At 39.5% G+C, this 21,814-nt stretch overlaps 1 protein-coding gene across 7 annotated transcripts in view; it reads right to left on the reverse strand.

The window, feature by feature from the left end:
- The window catches only part of LOC127950730 (trinucleotide repeat-containing gene 6C protein), a 55,724-nt gene that overhangs the window by 14,016 nt on the left and 19,894 nt on the right, over positions 1 to 21,814 (reverse strand). For 5 of the 7 annotated variants that reach the window (XM_052547983.1, XM_052547973.1, XM_052547964.1 and 2 more), the window contains exons 4-10: positions 16,384 to 16,677; positions 2,147 to 4,525; positions 1,263 to 1,448; positions 764 to 927; positions 606 to 683; positions 316 to 373; positions 91 to 239 (exon numbers count right to left, since the gene is read on the reverse strand). In XM_052547983.1, the coding sequence (XP_052403943.1) occupies positions 91 to 239; positions 316 to 373; positions 606 to 683; positions 764 to 927; positions 1,263 to 1,448; positions 2,147 to 4,525; positions 16,384 to 16,677 (3,308 nt within the window). Of the gene's footprint in view, positions 1 to 90; positions 240 to 315; positions 374 to 605; positions 684 to 763; positions 928 to 1,262; positions 1,449 to 2,146; positions 4,526 to 5,750; positions 6,150 to 16,383; positions 16,678 to 21,814 lie in introns of those variants that run through there. The other 2 variants (XM_052548002.1, XM_052547993.1) reach the window with 2 other exon arrangements.

Genomic DNA, 21,814 nt, shown 5'->3' on the forward strand with positions numbered 1-21,814 from the left:
AAATAAATAGGTAAGACAAACAAAGTCCAGCACAATGTGAAGTCTTCTAGATGCGATAATTGCTCATTTTTAATTGTGGAAAGCACGTACCTTGTCCAAGAAGGGGGGACGATCTGAGGAGGATTCTTTGGAGATGACTGAAGGCCTGCAGCCCATTGGTTTATTGACTAGGCCGTTGTTATAATCAGAGATTCCCATCCCCCGTTTATCTAGTTCGGTCTTCTTCTCCAACAGGGCACCTACCACACAAATTATATGTGAATACAATATTCTAGCACAGAAGCTCTGATTAAATTTTGCAGATATAACTCCTACTCATGGCCTGATCCAAGTTCATGTTGTTGCTCTTGAGAGCCTCTTCTGCAGGGTCTCTCTGCAAAGGCAACCACAAACACACAGTAAACACCATTTATTAACCATTTGCATTAACACTTATTACAAATATTAATACATTTGTAACTGGATATAATAATACAATATATATATATATATATATATATATAAAAGAATAATGTACAAGTCAGTAACGTTAAAGTAATCCCAGGGACAACAGTCAAATATACAGAGTGAGAAATCCTATTTTGTGAAAGATAAGCAGTACTCACAGGGAAGCCCATGTCAGTCAGCTGCTTGATAAGACGATTCATTATCCAAGTATCATCCTGTTTGTTTGGGATTTTTCCCTTTAAAGAAAAACAGATGAGCTGTATTAGCAGCATGTAATGACACCTACATTCAACTTATGTAGTATTTTTTTTTTTACCTTTGGTGGGCCCTTTTTGGGTGGGTTACCCCAGGAGTTGCAGGAGGAGTTGCTCTCTTGAGATGCAGTGCTATTCCACATGTCACCCTCATCCTGCTCCCACTGCCCTGCAGACAGGCCCATGTCCTCTCCACCACCCCAGCCGTCTTGCATAGATTTGGGGGCTGGAGGAACAAAAAGACAAATTATTGAATGTGTCCAAAGTAGAAGCACAGATTAACATTTGCTACTGGTTAGGTTTACAAACAATAGAAATATCTAATTTGTCCTTACTGAGATACCAAAACATATCTAATCCTGTAGTGCATTATTTACAACAACAGGGGGCCCTGCTGTTACACATTTCAAAGATCTTATAACTTCCACTTTAATTTCTAATTCAATTCAACTGCAACTGAATAACTGCATGGGATTTTTTTTAAATCACATCAAAGCATTTAAAGCAACTACAATTATTTTTATTAAAATGAATAAATAAATATACATTCATAAAACTAACCAGGTTTGCAGGGGGCAGATCCAGGAGGTCCACTGCTTCGACCATAGACCTCCGGGCCATTATCACCCCAGCCACCTGAGGGTTTACCCCATGCTGAAGTGCCATTGTCCACACTTACTGCAGGGGTGGCTGGCTCTCCCCATGAGGGCTCAGGTTTTGAATGGACATTTGTCATCTCGCCCCATCCTGCAAAGAAATATGGCAAAACTCAGGACAAGTGCACCTTTGGTTTTCTCTGTATCATAAACCATATACTAAATTCTCTTGATGCTGGCACTGTGTAGTATATACAGTCTGGTCCAAAAGTTAGATATTTTTTTTATTTTTCCCTCTATAAACTATATTATTAGCATAACAAATTTGAATTACAAAAATTAACATGAATTTCACAGTTTATTTATTTTGAGACATTTATTCTAATTTAAACTTTTATTTGTTTAATTATCTTGTAAATTGTAGGCTCCTATGTCATAAACTGGTATATCGCGCTGCAATATTAAATGTCTGTTTGGTTCTTGGCACAAGGGAGATCTGACGATGCCATGCTTAATACAGCTTTGGCAGAGGGCATGCAAAGCTACACACAAACAGCAGAGGGCGTCAGGTTTGTTCCAAGTATCCTGCTGAGGCCTAGTGATACTCCCCACAGATGGCGACCCATCTCTAATTACACACTTCCTCCTGGCTCAAATGCCATACTGAACTACACTAGTAGACAGAATGTAAACACTATTCTGTTGACTGATTTATTTGAACATTTCTCTCTTTTTTTTCTGCTAGCATGTTCTCTCAGCATGAACAGTCATTTTTTCTCTCCTTCACTTGTATGTCAAAATAATCGAACAAACATTGTGTGATATGTTTTAACCAGGTAAAGGTCTTACCTGGATTCATGAGGGTTGTTCTATTGTGAGGTGGCCCTGTTGGATGTGGGCCAACGTTATCAGGAGAAATGTGATTATTGTTTGAATTTGACCCTCCATGACTGTGAATCTGCACGGGAGGCTGGTTATGGTGGGGATGATGATGATGGTTGTTGGGTACATTGTTGGCATTGCCAGGTCCTGGTTTGCCTTGTATCACAGGGTTATTCCTGTCCCAGAGATTGACTGTTTTATTGTAACTGCTTGGGTCACCCCAAGCTGAGGTACCGTCATCAATCTCCATTTTACGGCGGATGGAGTGTGGAGAGGGCTCATCCCATCCAGTGGGCTCTCCAATATGGTCAGGTTTAACACCTCCACCTTTTCCTCCACACCATCCAGAGCCACTCTGTTTTACAGAGCTAGGACCTCCCCAAGAACCCATGCTTCCACTGCCACTATTGCCATTGGTGCCCTCCTGAGGCTTGTTATTCCATCCTTGTGATGGCATACTGGGTTGTTGTGCATCTCCCCAGTTTCCTCCTGCACCCGGGGCAGGCTTGCCCCATCCTCTGGAACCCTCATTCCAGCCAGTACCCTCTCCATCCCAGGTCGAGCTGGAGGGACTATTTTTCTTTTCATCTCCAGGTTCACCCCATTCTCCACCAGACCTGTTTTCTCCACCAGGTCCCTTGTTCCATCCATGAGAATGGTTGGGCCCCTCAGTCCAGCCCTGTGGTTTGGCTTTAGCATGACTGTCTTCCCAGGTAGGAGACTTCTCCTCTGAACCCCAAGTCTGACCACTTTTCTTCAGGTTGCCACTTGAACCTCCAGCTGGGGTACAGCTCCAACTTCCAGGACTACTTGAAGGTTTTTTGTTGCTGGTAGGATCAGCCCAACCAGAGCTAGCCTGGGGTGACGGCATGGCTGTGCCCCATCCAGGCCCAGCTCCAGTACTGGGGCAGGGGCCCTCATTCTTGCCCCCAGAGTCTGGTCTGGATGTAGTGCCAGAGTTGGGGTTGGCACTGCCAGATGGTGTTGGTCCTACATTGGCTGCATTTGAGGATGAGCCCCAGGCTTCAGTTCCAATGTCATTCTTACAGTTGGAGCGTGCAGCTTCTTCGGTCTCCCAAGTAGTGTGCTGACGCACTGGTGTTTGTCCCCAGCCAGTGTTACACAGAACCCGAGGGTCCATATCCTGGGCAGGCAGAATAGGGGAAGCCTCATCTCTTGATGAACAGACCCTCCTACAAGGATGGCATTCCATGCTATCACTGCTTCCCTCACTGGCTGGGGCTTTGGCCCCATGGACCCAAGAATTGAGATTCTGCTCTTGGGTGGGAGAGCTTGAAGAATCCCATCCTTTGGGCTCATTGTTGGAATGCTTACCCCAGTCTCCAGTTGAGGCAGCTTGTCCCCAATCAGAAGTGCCTGAGGTCCCTCCTGGTCCCCAGCTGCTCCCTGAGTCCCAACCAGAGTCTTTTGAGCCACTACCAGACTTGGCATCTCCATTACCCCAAACAGGTTCTTCATCCCCATTGACCTGTGAGGCTCCTCCTGGATTTTGAACAAATGAGCCCATGCATGAAGTCCCAACCCCCCAGTTAGCCAGGCTGTGGCCAGGGCTTCTGGGCTCTTGCTTAGTGTGATTTGGTCCATCAGTGTTAAGGTTCTGAGGTTCGGAGCTGAAAGACACATTCGTGGATGGGGTGGAGTGTGGCTCTGAGCAGTCACTGGGCACAAAGCTACCCCATGTGGTGCTGCCATTGCCACTGCCACCATTACCTGCAGAATTTCCATTGGCACCACCTATACTGCCACTGCTGCTAGGGCCCTGACTGGGCAGAGTGCCTGGTGGGATACAGATATTAGGAGGAGGGTTGCTTCCTCCAGAGCTGCCGCCACCTACGCCGTTCCCTTCATGTCCCAGAACTGGCCAGGCAGAGGGGTTAGCATTGGGGTTTAAGTTCAAGTTAAAGTTGGAGGAGCCCCAACCCCTGGTTCCCCCTGATGGGCTGGAGACTTCATTCTTCCCTTCTCCTCCACTGGCAAGAGATGGGCCTGAGCCCCAGCCTCTGCTGGCCCCACCTTGACTGGAGAGTAGACCTCCTGAGTGGCTTGGATTGGCTTTGCTGGGGTGATTGGTGGAGAAATGGCCTTGCTGGCCAGCTCCTGTGGCCATGCTCATGCTGCTGATGTCACTGATACTTTCAGTGTCCAAGGGGCATCCTGCAGGGGCGTGGCTTTCTTTGCATGAAATGGAAGGCCACGCCTCCGTATCGCACTCGTCAATAATCAGTGGATCCCAGCTGCTGCAGCTATTGGTAGAGGCTGTAGTGGCACTGCGACTGGGGGATATATTCTCATACTGGGCGGCCAGGCCACTCTGTGGGGGCAGCTCTACAGGTAGAAAGAGAGAGAGAGAAAAAAAGAGAAATGATTGAAATACCTTTCCTGAAAACTATATTATTATATATTCATTCATTCATTCAGTTAATCAATCAAGACCATTTCGATTTTATGCTTGTTGTAATAAAATACATAAGCAGTTAACAAATCTGCAAGAGATCTTAATTTGATAACAAAAAGTTTTGGCATTTAAGAAAATATATTAAAAAAAAAACTGGCATGGAATTAAATCTAAATAAATATTTACAAATGCCAAGTTCTCAAAAAAAAAAAAAAAATCACTTGGGAAAAAAAATATAAATGTTCCCATATAAATGACCATTTACTGCAGCATGTGGCTAGATCGATCAAAACACTTTGGTTTGCTTTAAGAAAAAATCTGCATTACATCAGCATGGTAGCTATGGCCGTAACTTAACCATAAAAATGCACCAATAACTGCATGTGTTGGTTCACATATAATTACTAGCCTGGAGTCCTTGTTTTTCACTGCTATTACCGCAAAGTCTTGGTTCTCCCAACCACAACCATCTCCCTCTGCTGGACTAATAGATTATAACCGCAGACTCTGCCTTCAAAGAAATGTGTTTATTCTAAATATGACAGATTGATAAAAATACTGAAAGCAGTGCTAATGCCTACATATGGATACCAGTATCCTGTTGTGTTAATTAGTTGGCAAATGCTGCCTAGCCTCATGGCACTCGCTCAACAATGTTGTTGTTGTTTTTGTGTGTCTTTACATGCATAGACATGGCTCAGACTGTGTCAGATCTGAGCAAAGTGGCAGTGCTCATACACACCAGTCTATCTGTCACCAACCACGCAAAAAAAAAGAAAAAAAAGGAGGGAATCTATGAAAGAGAGGATGGTGTTTCGAACACAAACACTGTCTTTCTGTACAGTCACTGCGTAGTAAAGGACGCCATTTTATCAAATGTGAACTGAAGCCAAAAAGCTTAGTGTTGCCATCAATATCTTACAGTGTCTCACTGAAGAAAGCTTATCAGATGAGCCTCTGTCCTGCATTAGTCTCTAACAAGCAATAGCTTTAGGGATTTGCGTTTTGTTTGCGGTTACACGAATGCTACACTTCCAGATCAAACAGCAGCAGTGCAGAAGAGAGCAAAGCAAAGGAAAAAAACCTGTTATCAATGCGTGGAGGATTGTACTATGAGGTTGGTGGGGGTGGGGTCACAGAGAAGTGGAAAAGTACCTGAAGAGAGATGTCGCCCGACCATCCTGAGAGAAGCACTAGGCTGCGTGCAGAGCACTGGCCATCCCTGTTACAATATGTCTGCTGCTCGCAAGGCTTCTAAAGCTCATATTTGAAATGCTGCCAAGGAGCTGTAGCTCAGTACGTGAGCGACCGCCCCGTTCATCCCACACAGCTTTGGCAGGATCCGATCTCTGTTCCCTCACCCGGGCTTTATTTATATCTACCTCGATTCCTGATTCGTAGAGGAGCCTCTCTAGTGAGGGAGGGGAAATAGGGTTGCATGGGAGTTGAAGGTTAAAGCCAAGAGCACTCCGTTGTGTCATTAGGAAAGAGAAAAAAACAAAACAAAAAGGAGGGATTCCTTTTCTTGTGTGCCACTTTTCTCTTTCATGCTTTCAAACGGTCAAAAACATTTAGCCGAGACCATTCAGGCTGCAATTAGCACCCCTACTCACAATAGAATGAGCTGAATAGATGCACAACAGCAAGCCTGCCTCAGAGCATAGGCTGCAGTGCAAGGACAGTGTATACACAGAAACGCACAGAGAAGCACACACACAGCTCCCTGTCATACTGGCTGATTTTAAGCATACAGTTTTCTTGTAATATCAAAAGTACAGTAGGTGTGTGAAGTTGTAGCTCTGCATACCAGAGGTAAGTCCCACGTTTAGAGGAAAACAACACTTCAGTGGCTGAATGGGAAACAGGATAAACACACCAAATGAGGCTCACATGAAGGTGGGCAGGTGGCCAAGGGCTAAATATCTGTGCAGAGTATGCCCACGCTTTAATGATGCAGAGACGACTGGAAGGTATGCATGTTGGGAGGAAAGAAGGGATGGCTCCAGTTGAGAAAGAAAAAAACGAAAACAAGATGAACACTTACAAAAGCACACTAGCTCTTGGCATCAAGGAAGGCATTGTTTACAAATGATCCCAGCACCTCCCATACACACAATACACCAAAGTCTGAAGAGAACAGACTCTTATTATATTCCAACCCAAAGCCAGCTTTTTCCATTTGTCCAGTCTATGACACCTCATTTAAAACCACATAATATATAAAAAAAAAAGAAAAAGAAAATGTGTCAAACAAACAATAAATGTGAAACCACTTTCAAATAATTGTCTCAGACTCACCTAATTAAAATGTATATCTTTAACTGCAAACTATAAGCTAATGTACACAAAAACTCAAAAGCCAGACGGCAGAAAGCTGTATCATATTTTTCTTTAGGCTTATTTTACAAAAACACTCGACAATAATGCAGCCAGTTCATTATCATAATAAAATAAAGTCAGTTAAAGCTGCGGCTGGTAACTTTTGACGCTCTAGCGGTTAATAAACAGAACTGCTTGCGTCTTGCGGAAGAACATCGTAGCCGGAACTACTTCTCTCTGTTTATGTCTATGAAGAATCACAAAGGTACTGGGTTACTCCGCCGCTGTACCCCCGAAGCAATCTAAAATAGTCTGAATATAAACACTTATTATAGGTGCACCCTAGTGATTCAGGACAAGCTAAAAACACGGTTTGGAAAATGGATTCATGGTGTACTCGCTTATTATATACATTTTTCTACATTTTGAACACAAACAAAGTTACGGACCGCAGCTGTGATTGGTTGTTTTTTTACCGGGAGCGGATGAAATCTGTGCCTTTACGCGGTTTCACTAAACCGTTGTGATAGTAATGCAAAACATTGTTTTACGTGCATATTGTAATGTGAATGAAGTAAATAATACATTTCATGTGTTTGTCATGCACATCATCAGTTAAGTTAAGCCGGTTCTGTGATTAGCAGTAAATCTCCATCACATGCGTTCAGATGGAGCGGCATATACTACACAGAGCCCTAGTTCGCTGACAAGCTATGCAAACAGCTTGCATTATCGCAAGCGATTCATCGCATCGGCAACATTTCTAATTATCATTTTTATTTCATCTGAATTTCAAAAAGCTTTTTTTTTCTTCTTTTTTTTTTTAGATACTCTTAACGTGTTCAATTTAAGATTATCACAGCTAATAGACTGCAATGTATAGATCTCCACCTCTTTCTCTTTAGGCTCAACTTCTATTTTTCTCACAAGATTTAAAAATAACAATGGGAGACCTTGAGTTAGCATTAAACATTTCAATGCATTTTACTAGATTTTCAGAGATAAATCTCAAGTATCTCGACCCCTGCTTCTTTTCCTTACCATTGCAATCCACCTCACTGTTTCAACTAAAAGATGTGTCCTGTATGAATGGAAGCATAAACTATATCCAAAAGAACAGCACCATATGCTGCATGTGTTTGTACATGCATTAATGTATAAACAAACAGCAGTGGTACTGTGGGGCGAAGAACAGGGGGCTTTGCTGTTGTTGCTATTTGTCAGTTGCAAAGACGCCTGTTGGGAGAATACGGGGAGGGGCCAACATGCATGAGGGTCTTATGCAACATCCATGAGCCTTGATGTATTACACCACGCTACCGCTCAGTCACAGCAGGATGTGACATCAGGAATAGGCAGCTACTGAGCGACCACTAGCACCGGACAGCAGGGGGCGACTACAGTACAACAGATGATAGCAAAACTAAAACTAATCAAGACCAGGTCAAAAAAAAAAAAACTCACATAAAATAGAGCAGGTTATTGATATAGTTTGATGACAAATCCTATTTTCTGGATCTCAATGCCAGTATGTGTGTTTGTGTACTCTGTAAACCAAAGAAACTGAAAATTAGCTGATCTGGCTTAAAGCAAACTAGTCTGCCTGAATCTTTTTTCAGCACTTACTTTGGGAAAGGACAGAAGCTTCACGCCATTGTACTTGGGTGAGTCCTCATTAGTATTCCCTGAGCTGGGCTCTCTCAGCCCGGTCAACTTTACTTCCTGGTCACAACTATATTGGCATTGATAGGATGCATGTGAGTGTGTGTGGGTGTGACAGGAAAAGAGAAAGAGCTAAAGTTTTTGTAGCTGGGACCAGTGCCAGAGCTCAGGTCTATTTGGCAGCTCGGGGGAAGAGAACACCGGACACACTGAGGCAAACAGGCCCATAATGAGCTGATAATCCGCCTGTAAATTGTAATGCACTCCACAGAGCAGCCAGCCATACTAAGCGATGTAAACCTCAAAACAACATGCAGAAACAAAACACTTGACCTTAAAGGTGAACTGTGTAATTTATGTGTCTCTAGCATCAACAAACGGTACTGGAAAATAACGACTGGAGACTGGGAGTAATAAAAATAAAGATAATTGAATCATAAAATTACTATTGCTTTGCATTAATAAGTGCAGTTACTAATAATATTACACGTTTATTTCTTGTTAATGCACATTTGACAGTAAAGCACTGAGATTAGGTTTGGAAGCATACAATGTATTTATTCTAATCTTATTAAATGTACCATTGTTCTGTAGTATTATACTGAACTGACTAAAATCTACAGTGATTATAAAAGGAGTGCTCTTTATATGTATCTGATTCAGTCCCAAATGTAAATCACTCCGTTGACTTTTCTTATTTGATAGACAAGATAAGTGCAAAACTCTGACAAAATTTGATTTCTTTTTATCAAAATAAAGTAAAAATAAAAAGTGCTGCCATTTACTGGTGATAGTGGCAATGTGGTGTAAACAAGTAAACGTGTTTGTTTACCACAGTGTATATTTTGGACATCCCGTTAAAAATTATATTTAAACTGGATCATTTATAGAGCTTTAGAGTGCTTTAGTTGTTTGAAATACTTGAAAGTCATTGAAAAGTGCTTGTTTTTCTCTCTCAAAAGGTTGTACAAACCCTGAAATTAATGCCACAACACCACGGTTATAGTTAGAGTAACTACTTCTGGTTTTCTCTGTCAGCGCTGTTTGATCTGTTTATAACGGAGAATTATGTGCAGAATCTGAATGCTTCTCACTAAATCTCATAGCAAACATTCATTCTGTGGTGAATTAAAACGCTTCTCATTGGATTTTGCAGCACTATGCAGTGAAAGTGTCGCAAGATCATCATTGGATCCCAAGTAAACCTGTTCTGAGCTTGGGCCAGTTTGCTTGCACTAGGCTCAATTATTGTTCAGAGCTAATAAACGGTCTCCTCTGACCTGTTTATTTATCTGAATTATGTCACTGAAATTTCCAACTTTCTAACAAGATTCTAATTCTCCATTCAAGTAGATAGAGCATGCGCTTGCATGGCTTGAAACACCTGTTTGTGCTTATAAATATGGCCACTAAGACAATTTACTTGCCATAATTTACTTTGATTGTAACCAATTAAACTTTTGTTTTGACATTTTAAGATTCAATCTTTACACAGAAGAATGACACAGAATGGCACATAGAAAATAACACACATCATCATTCAAGTTGTAATCCGATATATACACACAGACATATGGACATATCAGGAAAGGCAAAAGTAAAAAAAAAATGCATTGTCTTCTACAGGTTCTGAAGATAGGAGGCAAAGTGTTTCTGTCCCTTGGGATGTTTTACACTAGATGCCCATGTAATGACAGTAGGAAATATGGAGGGAGCAAAAGAAACAAACTAAATGAATACAGCCTCTATGCCATTGCTGGCTTAAAGCAGAGCTGTGGGCCATTCGGCTGCATTCCAGTGGCTTCCTGTAAAAACACACTCACACAGAAAGCTGGGAGCTCTTAGTACTTGTTGGGCTCACAATGTGCATTAAGTAACATCCAGCGGAACCACAGCTCAGAGCATGTGCCAGCTCAAAACATACCCAAAAGCAAACTCAACCAGGAGAGAAAGAGAGAGACACAGACACACACAGAGAGAGAGAGAGAGAGAGAGGGAGAGAAGGAAGCATGAAAATAAATGCAAGTTTATGTAGATTTTTTAAAACCATCACAATGCATTTTGGGACTGCCATACATGCAACACTGTCTAAACATAAATAAGCCATCATGAATAATAATGCTTGATAAGCTACGCTATGATTATTGCTCACTAACCCTTGTAGGTGAGAATCACAAGGATTTTAAAGACTCCTGTTCAAGTTAAAATTATGCTCAACATTCCCACTTCAGTAACGGCTCCATTAATAGGTATCAGTTTTTTTGGAGAATAATTATTTGAGAAAAAGAAATAACACTGCATTGCCAAAAAATTAGGAAATTACATCAATCAAAAAATGTAAATTAAAACTTAAAATATAAATAAAACCATATACAGACTTTTTAATTACTTTAATCTTTGGTTTTATTTTAAATAAGAATATTAAACAAAGAGAAAAAGTAGTAAATTTATTACATTATTTTCATAAAATAAACGTTCACATTACTATGTAAAACTATCAGAATGTAACTATACTGATTTAAGTCTCAAAGTTGTAAGTGTTTGATTTAATCAAAAGAACGGACTCAAAAGGAATTGGACTATATTAGTCAAGGAATTGTTTTGATTCACTAAAATGAATAGGTTAATGGGAGTCAATCATTCAGGAACTGGAATACACTAGTTGCACTATATTATTTTGATTCACTTAAAAAGAGCCCACAAGACTCCTTCGTTCGGAATCAAACTGTAAGGTTGTATGATTTTGTGTCTATGAATATAACAAAAGGAAATTAATCCATTCATCATTCGTCTTCTGTTGCCACCTTTTCAAGTTCTGTCTCTGGATCTAAAAAAATAATTTTTTGGAGCCAATTTGAACACCAGAATGTTTGAAAGTGAGAAGAGGAATCCAACGAGAGGCTCAAGAGGGTGGAAAACACGGCAGGTAAATTCCACTGGTTTCATCAACACAGAGATGGGAGAAACCAAAAAGGTTTGTTATATTTAATGTATCTAAAAAACTATTGTCTGATGATCAAGTATGTGTACTTTAACTCCTTCAATTTCTCATTCCTCTGTGAATACTTTTTTAGATTGGTTGTAGATCGCGAAGTGGAGGAATTACTGAATGGAGATAATATTCTATGTATTAGGGATAATATTAGTAAAACAATTACGATTGGCATGTCAGGAACTACCTCAGGATGATTCTATAATTCAAAAAGCAGATAAAGGAGCGAAAAAAAGGAAATATATAGGATAAAAGTGAAAGAAATGTTGGATGTTGAGAATTGTTACAAAAGATTATTGTTTAACCCAATAGCAAATTATAAGTTTGAATTGGGTGTGTTATTAAATAGATCGTCGGGAAAAAATGGTTAACTCTGAAGGAATTCATATTTATGATCATCCAGTTATACCTGTACTATACGCCCTTCCAAAATTCCTAAAATCCTCAGTAAAAATCCTCCTTTACAAACCAATCATTTCAAGTATTGGATCATTAACTGAAAAGGTTTCTTGGTCTCTTGATTACCATCTGCAGACTTGTGTAAAAAACAAAGATACAACAGATTTTTGGGTCAAAACACAATCAATACAAATTAAAGAAGAGGATTGGTTGGTAAAAGTATATGTCTTCTCTTTATATGCATCTATCCCTAGCATTTTTCTCAAAAGTTCTGATAATTCTGATAAACCTGGTGAATTTATCACTGAGATGAATATGTTTGTTGTGACAAAAAAATAGTTTATGTTTGATAATGATACTGAACTTACAAAAACATGGAACTGCCATGGGTACTCCATTAGTTCCAAACTATGCTAATTTTTTATGGGGAAGTTTGGGGCATATTTTGTTTACCATAATAATGCTTTTTTGGGAAATGTGAAATTATGGTTACATTTAAATTGACGACAGGAATTTGGTAATTTTCTACTACGCGAGACCAAAGCACTTTTCATTTTTTGGATGTGTTAATGGTGAAGGACCACAAAAATTAATGAACAATCCTTGCTTCTGATTCTGTTTTCATCCTCCTTTGTTAAAAAAAAAAGTTTGCCATTTAGTAAATTTCATTGATTACGTAGAATGTTTTATCAAGTTTATATGTGTGGATATATACAAGTTTGGTTTTAGTCTGCATACAATAAAGCTAACGACAACAATTATTAAATCAAGCTTATGGAAAACAAAAATCTTTTTCAGTCAAATGTGTGTAAAATTTAACAGTCTTATCAAATCAAGGAAATCATGAAAATATTGGAATATTCTCTTGATTAAGACCCCTTTAGGCAATTTTTTTAAAGATTTTCCTTTTTTTATTCATAAAATATCCAGTAATATAGCAAATAGACAGGTAAAATATGATATGTATACACTAACAAGACACATTTTTTTATAAAAGGTTGTTTCCCCTGTAGGAATTGTGCCACTTGCCCATCGATAAATAAAACTAAAAAATTCAGTGGAAACACATTCTTTATTGAATCATTAATTACCTGTTCCACATCAAATGTGATTTCCGTGTTAAAATGTGTCCACCTGTTTACATCGGAAAAACTAGTCGCCTTATAAATTTTATATTAGTGAACATAATTCTGCGATTAGGGGATGTGATGTGAATTCACCAATTGCAAGACATTTTCATGACTATAATCATGATATTAAGGATTTAATTTATACAGCTATCAAAAAAGTAACAATTTTTAACAGAGGAAAAAACTTTTACAACAAGAAGCTCATGGGTGTATCGATTAAAAGCCATGTCTCTCTTGGGTCTTAATGGAGATTTTGATCTTTCTTGTCTTCTTTAAGAGGAAAGTGAGTTTTTTATTGTTATTTATTGTTTGGTAACATTGTTATATTGTTATTTATTGTTTGGTAATAGTGGGTGGCTAACAGACTTATGCATGGATGTCTTTTGTCTGAAGGGTCTACTCGTCCATCACCTTCATTCACATTAGTGTTTTCTTTGGGGAATTTTTGATTTATTTGTGGTGTATATTTTGTACTATAATTTTAATGTGTTAATTTACTTTGAGATTGAGTTCATGATAAGTAGCACCTGTTGTGATTATTGGACTCCTCTTTTTTTTTTTTATTCTTCTGGGAAGTGCTATTGAATGATTCACTGAAAAAGGCTTGTTGCTGAAACATCTGATTGCTCTGATGTAGTGTTGTAACTGTACCAAAATTTCAGTATTCGGTACCAATACCACTGAAAATCCACGGTTCTCGGTACCAATTTCGGTACCAAAGCAAAACACAAAAACATGCTAATAAAATTTTTGGACTATACATTAATTTAATCCAAACTGTGTACATATTTAATTTGAAAGGGCTTTTGAATTTTAAAGCCAAGAATAATGGTTGTAAACAACAACACAATGTTAACAATTTGTACATTCTCTAACGCGCATATTTAAGATTCATAATTCATTTAAATACCTCTGGCGTGTAAAAATAGTAAATATCATCATTTCCTCCTTTTTAACCTAATACAAGTAATAGAAGCATTAAATAGTTAATAAACTTAATTCTGATACTCATTATATTAGCGTCAGGCAAGCTTATTCTGACGACTAACTACACCAATAACAGTGTTCATTTAAATCCGACATTCAAATTAAAATATTTAATAGTACTCATAACAGAAGTGGTGTTTCCATCAGCCTTGCAGTCTATTTGTTGCGACATATATATGCAGATTCATTCTCTGCCAGCTTGTAGAGCGCGCGAGAGAGAGGTTTCTCCGGTAAAGGCTGTAATTGTATAAGAGCTGAACTAGCACTCACAATCGCTGCTCAGGCATTACAGGCAAGATGAAATGAAAACGATCGGTTTTCTTTAGAAATACAGTCATACACCCGCACCGGGTTTCGGCTGTGACACGTGCAGTGCTCATGTTTATTCAAGTCAAAGCCTTTTGTTTGTGGCGGTAAGTTTTGATATTTCCCAATGTATGGGGAAACCTAGCTACTTGAACTCTTTCATTTGATCTATGCATCTGTCTTTAAAGTGTTTTGTTAGTTTGGTGTGTTTCCTCCTTTTGATGTCGTCATGTCTCAGTGCTTTTATGAAGAGAGAAATCTGCGCATCAAGAATCAGGTTGATCGGGTACTCTGTACCACCGGTACTAAAACTGGTACCGTAACATTTTTTTTTTTTTTTTTACTGAAGTACTGGGTCTTTTGGCAACACTACTCTTACATAAAATTAAAAGAAACTATAATTGACTAAGAAGATCCAGCAAGTGAGGATCATTAATCTGAAAGTGCCTATGATTCCTAAAAATATGATCCAGGAAGACAGTAGAAATTGACAGGCCTTTGGTCTCGCTACTAACTAGGACTCCAGAGATGAGAAGAACACATGATTTCTTCAGACCACAAATAAGAGCCTATCAATACTCTGGGAGGATATAAGAACAGTCCAGGATTCAGCTCATTTATGTGCCATGCCAATCAAACGAGACTCCTTCTGAATCACGCCCATTTACTGTAAGCTGTGAATCACCCCTGCCCACAGAGCTGATCGTCTGCCATCTCTCCCTTTTCTTCTCAAACTCATTCTTTTGCTTTGCCACTGCAATTGAGAAGCCACAGACACACAGCAGAAGACTGCCAAGTCCACGTCCAAACTACAACACTCTTGGCACACCCACATATGCCTCCAAACACAGGAAGTCGCAAAACACAACTCAGCAAGACCGTTTCTCTCCATCTAGCGCTCTTCGGCTGCAAAAAATGAGAATAAGAAAATACAGCATCCACAGCTACCTACTGCACGTGCACACATGAATAAGCTCAAACAAAACTATATTACAAAACGACCCTGATTAAATGTCAACAGACGATTTCAACAAGACCTTGTTTGTGTGATGAACAAATTAAGCCATTTTCTACCTATTGAACCACAACTATTGTGCCATACTCATAAGAGGATGTTCACGCAAAAGTCATTTTTCATTCCACTGTGCTACTTTTCCATTGTTTTTCTATGTAAACACATGTGAGATCAATGTGTCTGACGTGCTCTGCGTCTTGACATGCAGTTCAACTGAAATAAGTTCAACTTTACACAAAAATGCCTCTCATATGTGTTCTGTATGAAAGGCCCCTCACAACACAGCTTGACGCAGGACAGTGGAATGGAGGAAGAAATGGTTCTTTAGTTGTTGTTTTTTTAATAATTAAAATCTCATTATTGGGGCTATATTAGATACAGATTTCCCAATACGATTCAAATTCCAATTCCAATACCAGTCTGATTTGGTTTGGGTACATGAAGAGAAATTAAAAAAAAAAAAAAAAAATACAATTACAATTCATTTTTATATTCATATAAATAGCATTTAGTCTATTCAAAATAGTAATCAAAAAGCAACAGAGGAAGTAATATAAAAGGTAGCATGCAAATGCAAACGCAAGGGCATTAATCATTTATAAAATAAAATGCCATGGAAAATAAACATTTAAAGTCTGCATGAACCAGAAATTGCGACCAACTTTTTTTCTTACCTATTTTGACATACATCGGATTGAAACAAGCTTCTTGAACAAGGAAAAAACAGTAGGTTGTTGACCTCCGTGAATAAAAGATGAACACAAGAAAGAAGCTTTACATTATCGTATCACACTTAATGCCGCATGAGTAGGGGCTGATAGCCTGTACAAACCAGCACCCAAACACAACCAGCTCTTCTACCAAATAACATAACGACAAAACAGACCACATGATCACCAACCATGGGCGTTAAGTGTTTTCTGTACTTCACTCTGATTTAGCAGGCTACCCTGTATACATCATGGAGGAGAGGCTGACCTGGGTGGGTCTGGCAGGAGAAGAGCTGAGACGTAGGGTTGGCGGACACTGGCTGCACTAGAGCCGTACTTCCGGCGGGCAGAGGTTGGCCCCGCTTCAGTAGCTGCTTGTGTTCGTGTTGACGGAAACGAGGGGGCACCTCTCGGGGCGGGTAGCGAGGGGCTGCCGGCTGCTGCTGCTGTTGGTTACTGTAGGGTGCGTGCTTGCCATTTCCACCAGTGCTGTTGCTGGCTGAGGGCACGGACGGGTTGGTGGGGGGAGGAGGGGTGGGGCTGGGCTTGGCAGAGTCTGGCACTGTGGACACAAAGATGAAAGAAGGAGAGAAAGAGAGAGAAGGGGGAGAGGGAAGGATCAAGTTAATTTTAGCACATGCCATAATGAAAGCAAACAAGAAGTGTCTTTAGAGGGACAGCTATGAGAGGATTTGGGAAGGATGAGCGGAATGCGAGACCATCGCGGATGTCGGTACACCTGTGTCTACCCATCACAGCCAGTCTAGACACAGAGGGGCTCTCGGGGAGGGAGATGAAAGGAAATGAAAGTGTCGTTTATATCTTTATGTATCCGTGTTGTGGAGGAGGTAGAAACGGTTACACAATTAGCCATCAGAGAGCCTGATCCAGGCAGATCTCCGCCTGAGGCAGAGGCAAAGATGAAGCAGAGGGAGCGCAAACATCTGCGTGAATGAGTACTGGACGGGGGAGATCCTTATTCTGCTCAAGATTTCATCATTTTATCATGTTCAACCAATTTACTTAAATTTTGGACTAAAAAATATAAATTATTTAGATGAAGTAGCATGGTAGGAACTGGGAACAGGATTTCCACAACCTATTATGCTTTGCAATAGGGTTCGGGAGAGTAAATTTAGTAAATAAAATGTTATTTTATGCATTTTAAGCAAGATGAGAAAGGGGGTTATTGTTTTTAGGTGATTATCATTGTCCAACAAGAATTTAAGTTACTTCAATAAAAAAAAATAAAAAAAGCAGTAAACATGGTTATTCAAGAGATGCAACCAGTTCAAGCTACTGGCTGCCAACACCTAACGTAATTTGTGTAAAGTTATATTTAGCTTGCTAGTATGTGTAATTGTTACAAGACATTTTTTAAATCACTCCGGTGAACTACACCCTCCAAAATCCACTACTTCATTCCTATTGTCTGAAAATACACATACACTATAGATTATGTACTGGAGAGGCCCAATGTGACACAGCCCTTACGCTAAATGAAAACATGAATCCTGAGCTAGCGTGAACATGTCCGTTCAATTCCTGGCTTTCTCTGTTCCTCACCCGCACGTCCCTCCCGCCAGTCGTGGCCCCTCGCTCTCTTTCATGCCATGTTTGCAGCACAAACGTTCTCCAGTGGCGCAGTCGCAGTGCTAAGCTGGAATCAGTGACGCCAATCCCTGATTAAGGCCAGCTCAGCCTGCCTGCCAAGAGCTGGGTCGACCAATCGCTACAGTTTCCCCGTCCTGCTCTGCTTTTCTTGCGTCTGAGTCGTCTCATTGTAATAACTGATTATGAACGTGTCACAGGGAGCATATGGACTCCTAAGCGCATGGATAATTTCTCCTGATTGCACTGGAAGTACCTGCATGCTCTGTCTTTCACACTTTTACTCCAGGGCCGTGAAAAATGACTGCAGTCAGGGCCTTTTGATGAAAGCTATTCTAGAAGTTTCTGTGGAAATAGTCAGCGTCCATCCAATCCCAACACAGGACTGGCGAGGGGAGGTTTGAGAGTCAGGGGGGGGGGGGGGGGGGCAATGAGCTCTCGAATGGGAGATGAGAAAAAGAGTGTGTATGTGCGCAATCCTGGACCTACACAAATCCTCAGCCAGTCGTGCAGTTATGAGATTCATATGTCCTGAAACGCTTTAATTACCAACCCATTTTTTCTAAGGCTTATTTTACAGCTTTGTTGCTCTGAAACACACTCTCATGGGTAAATGCATTAATACCACTCGCCAGAGCCCTGCTACAGAGACCTGGCAGGGGAAAGGAAAATAATGGGTTCATTACAAGTTAAGATCTAGCAAAAAGTTTTTGTGGCATAATGCTGATTAATGCTGATTACCACAAAATGTACTTTGATAATAATAAGGGAAAAAAGTATATACTGCAAACAAATAATATAATAATAATCTATAAATAATCATAATTAACTTTTATTTTCGCGCACCCTCCAGTAACCAACATTATCATTATTATCATTATTTTTTCAATGTTATTTTTGTAAAAAAAAAAATTGGTTTGATTTGCAAAAAAGCTAGAAACAGTTGGAAACAGCTGTTTATGTAGTTTATGTTAAATCCTGGCACTTACAAAGCATGTACACAATAAACAGTACAACTTCTTTAACATGATAATCAATTGGATATAAGACAACTTCTACATGAATTGCAGTGATGAATAATTAATTTTAACAGCCCTGAATAGTATGAGAATTATTATACTCTTGGTAGAATATTTGACTACCCCTTTTTGTGCAAGTGCACATCGTAAGTGTCTAACGGTTACAAAACAAAAAGAAAAATGGTTGATATACATTACCTTACTGATGCTGGAAAATTATTTTAAATCACCATTGTTTTAAAGTATACATCTGCAACAGTTAACAAATGCTGCATCAGACATGAGTAAAAGCTTTTTTTCAGTATCCACACATTTTATTATTATTATCATTTTTTAATCAAACATACATTCCTGGGATGTTCTTGGGATGCGGTCTCAACAAAAACTCAGCCGCTGTTCTAGAGCAGGAAGAAAAAAAGTGACAAAGGAAAACGCAAACATCAGCTTATTTTGTAGAGGTTGCTTTAGAAATTAACCTTGTCGGTTTGCGAAACACACACTGAATTCCCAGTGAATTAAGAAGCATTTCATAAAAAAAAAAAAGTATTACACATCGGCTCGAGGGAGTATGTGACATCAGATCTCTCCTACTTTCACAAGGACATCTTCATTTACTTACTGATGAAAAAATTTAATCCTGCATTAAACGTTCAATTCTTCGACTACACAGGACAGATGAAAGCACTGAAGGTACGAGAATGGTGTAAACCGTCCTGGAAAGGATGAAATTACAGGACCTGAGCCCAGTCTAAGTACAGAGGAGACACCATAAATGTAATTACAGCACACTGACTGTGCCTCCTACGACAGACACACACTCCGCACATGATGCTAAAGAGTAATGATAGGCTTTCCAAGATGAGCCGTGACTCCAAACGGAGGTCAGAAATCGCTGAGTGGGTTTATTTTGATCAATAGCACTTTCCAGTCCTGTTTTCAGACTGTGATTGAGCTGAGAGACGAGACAAATGCATTGTAATGTGGAGATGTGAATCAGACCTCACAGAGGGAACAGGTTTTTGAGGTCAATATAATTGAACGTCCCTCGCTCTCAATGGCACGTTAGCGGCCTTCGGTGGAGGAGAGTACAGGCAGTTTGTACTACTAGATCATTATCTGTCACTCTGACAGACTCGGTTGTAAATGTTTTGCCATGATCTATTTTAAACTGTCCTTGTTTTCCAGAAAATTATATAGAGTTTATAAAACACCGGCAGAAACGAAAGTTAAGCAACTAAAATCATGTACAACTGGTAAGCGTGCGTTTGGAGAAAACAGAAGGTTCTATTCATTCAGTCATTAGTGAAAAACAACAACAACATAGTTAAGAACATTATTAATAAAAATCATTGTAAAACATACAAGTATATAAAAAAATACAAGTTATGATATTATTAATTTGCATGATTTTTGCAGGTCTAGAATTTAAACTTTGAAAATGATCAAGGTGAGCGAATTACTTAAAATGAGAAATACATTTTTGAGCTTATTTTAATGCTTGTTTTGCCTTAAAATCATTTTAAGTCATCTTGAGGCCCCCTTCGAAGCTTGCTGAGGCCCCCTAGTGGACCCTGGTCCCTAGATGAAAACCACTCATCTAACCACATATTCAAACTTTTATGACTTTTCCAGGCCTGAAAATCACACTTGGACAATTCACTGATAGCTCCAGCTTTTCCAGGAATGAGGAAACCCCATTCTGTGGCAGGACATTTGCTTTTTTTATTTATTATGCTGCTTTTGAAATGTAAAGCAAATAAACAAAAACATTTTATCAGTCACTCCCACTTAATTCTCACCGTAAATATTAAATATTTTTTTATGTAGGGACTTTTTTTTTTATTGGTCAAAATGACAAAGCATTTCTTTTTTTTTTTGAGTACAGTAAATGAAGGAGTATTTTCTGTTAATGCAGCCTCAGTGTACAGAGGGTATGTGTGCGTGTTTTCTAGAGCCAGACACACCAGCGATTCTCCTTTTGGCGACACTTATTACACAGACACCTTGTGACGCCGTGTCCTTCCCCAGGTCCCAGACTATGCTTGTTGCTGTGGAGATACACACCTTGCAGTTATTTTTTTCATCACAGCAGAGCATCTGTCACTTCCTCACCACACAAACAGACCTCACGCTGCTACAGGACTCACAAAATGTAATAATCTGACAGGTCAAAATACAGGTTTGAGTGAGCAAATGTTACAAGATAATATAGTTTTAAGGGAGGCAGTTTGTGTGCAGTTAACCAAGAGGTTAGCCAAGGAAATGATGGGTAATCCTCTTCATGATAATTGCTATGTAAGGAGCTATGTCATTTGAAAGGCTATGGGGAAATCACATTTTCTGCTTTGTCAGTGAGAGAAGATGCAATAACCAAGCACATCCTTCTGTGTGTTTAGAGAAACAATAAAACAAATTATATAATAACTCAGTTAAATGGATTTATCACACTTAAGGCATGATCAGATTTGTTTTATGTTTTTAAAGATATTAATAATTTATTAATTAAAGGGGTCATATGATGTTGCTAAAAAGAACATTATTTGTGTTTTTGGTGTGATGAGTGGTTTATGTGGTTTAAGGTTAAAAAAAACATTAATTTTCCACATACTGTACATTACTGTTTCTCCGTGTGACGGAAATGTTATGCCCCTTAACATATTGTGATGCTGTGTGTCCCGGTGCGATGAGACAAAACTAATAAAAAGCATTACAAACGAGGCATTTGTTGCATTCAGTGGGGACATAATTACTGATTATAATGACTTTTTTATCTTTTTACCCATTGCGTTGCATCGTGCCACGTAAACATAAAACCATGTCTGCATTTGTTATCAGAAAAAACGACAAACGACAAGCGCTACTCTACACTGCTCAAAATGTTGCATTTGGATCATCAGTTGCAAATTCTTTAGATATGTAAACGTACTTACAGACTGTGAGTCAGAACAGCTGACATTGTAGTCTTCTCTCCCAGGATCGGGAAACAGTCCTCCATAAAAATTGCTCCTCCCATCTGAATATTTGGGTTTAACTGTTCTGAAACAGTGTTGTAAATGCAACTCAACCACT

Source organism: Carassius gibelio, chromosome A3 (genome assembly GCF_023724105.1).
Source record: "Carassius gibelio isolate Cgi1373 ecotype wild population from Czech Republic chromosome A3, carGib1.2-hapl.c, whole genome shotgun sequence".
NCBI lineage: Eukaryota > Metazoa > Chordata > Actinopteri > Cypriniformes > Cyprinidae > Carassius > Carassius gibelio.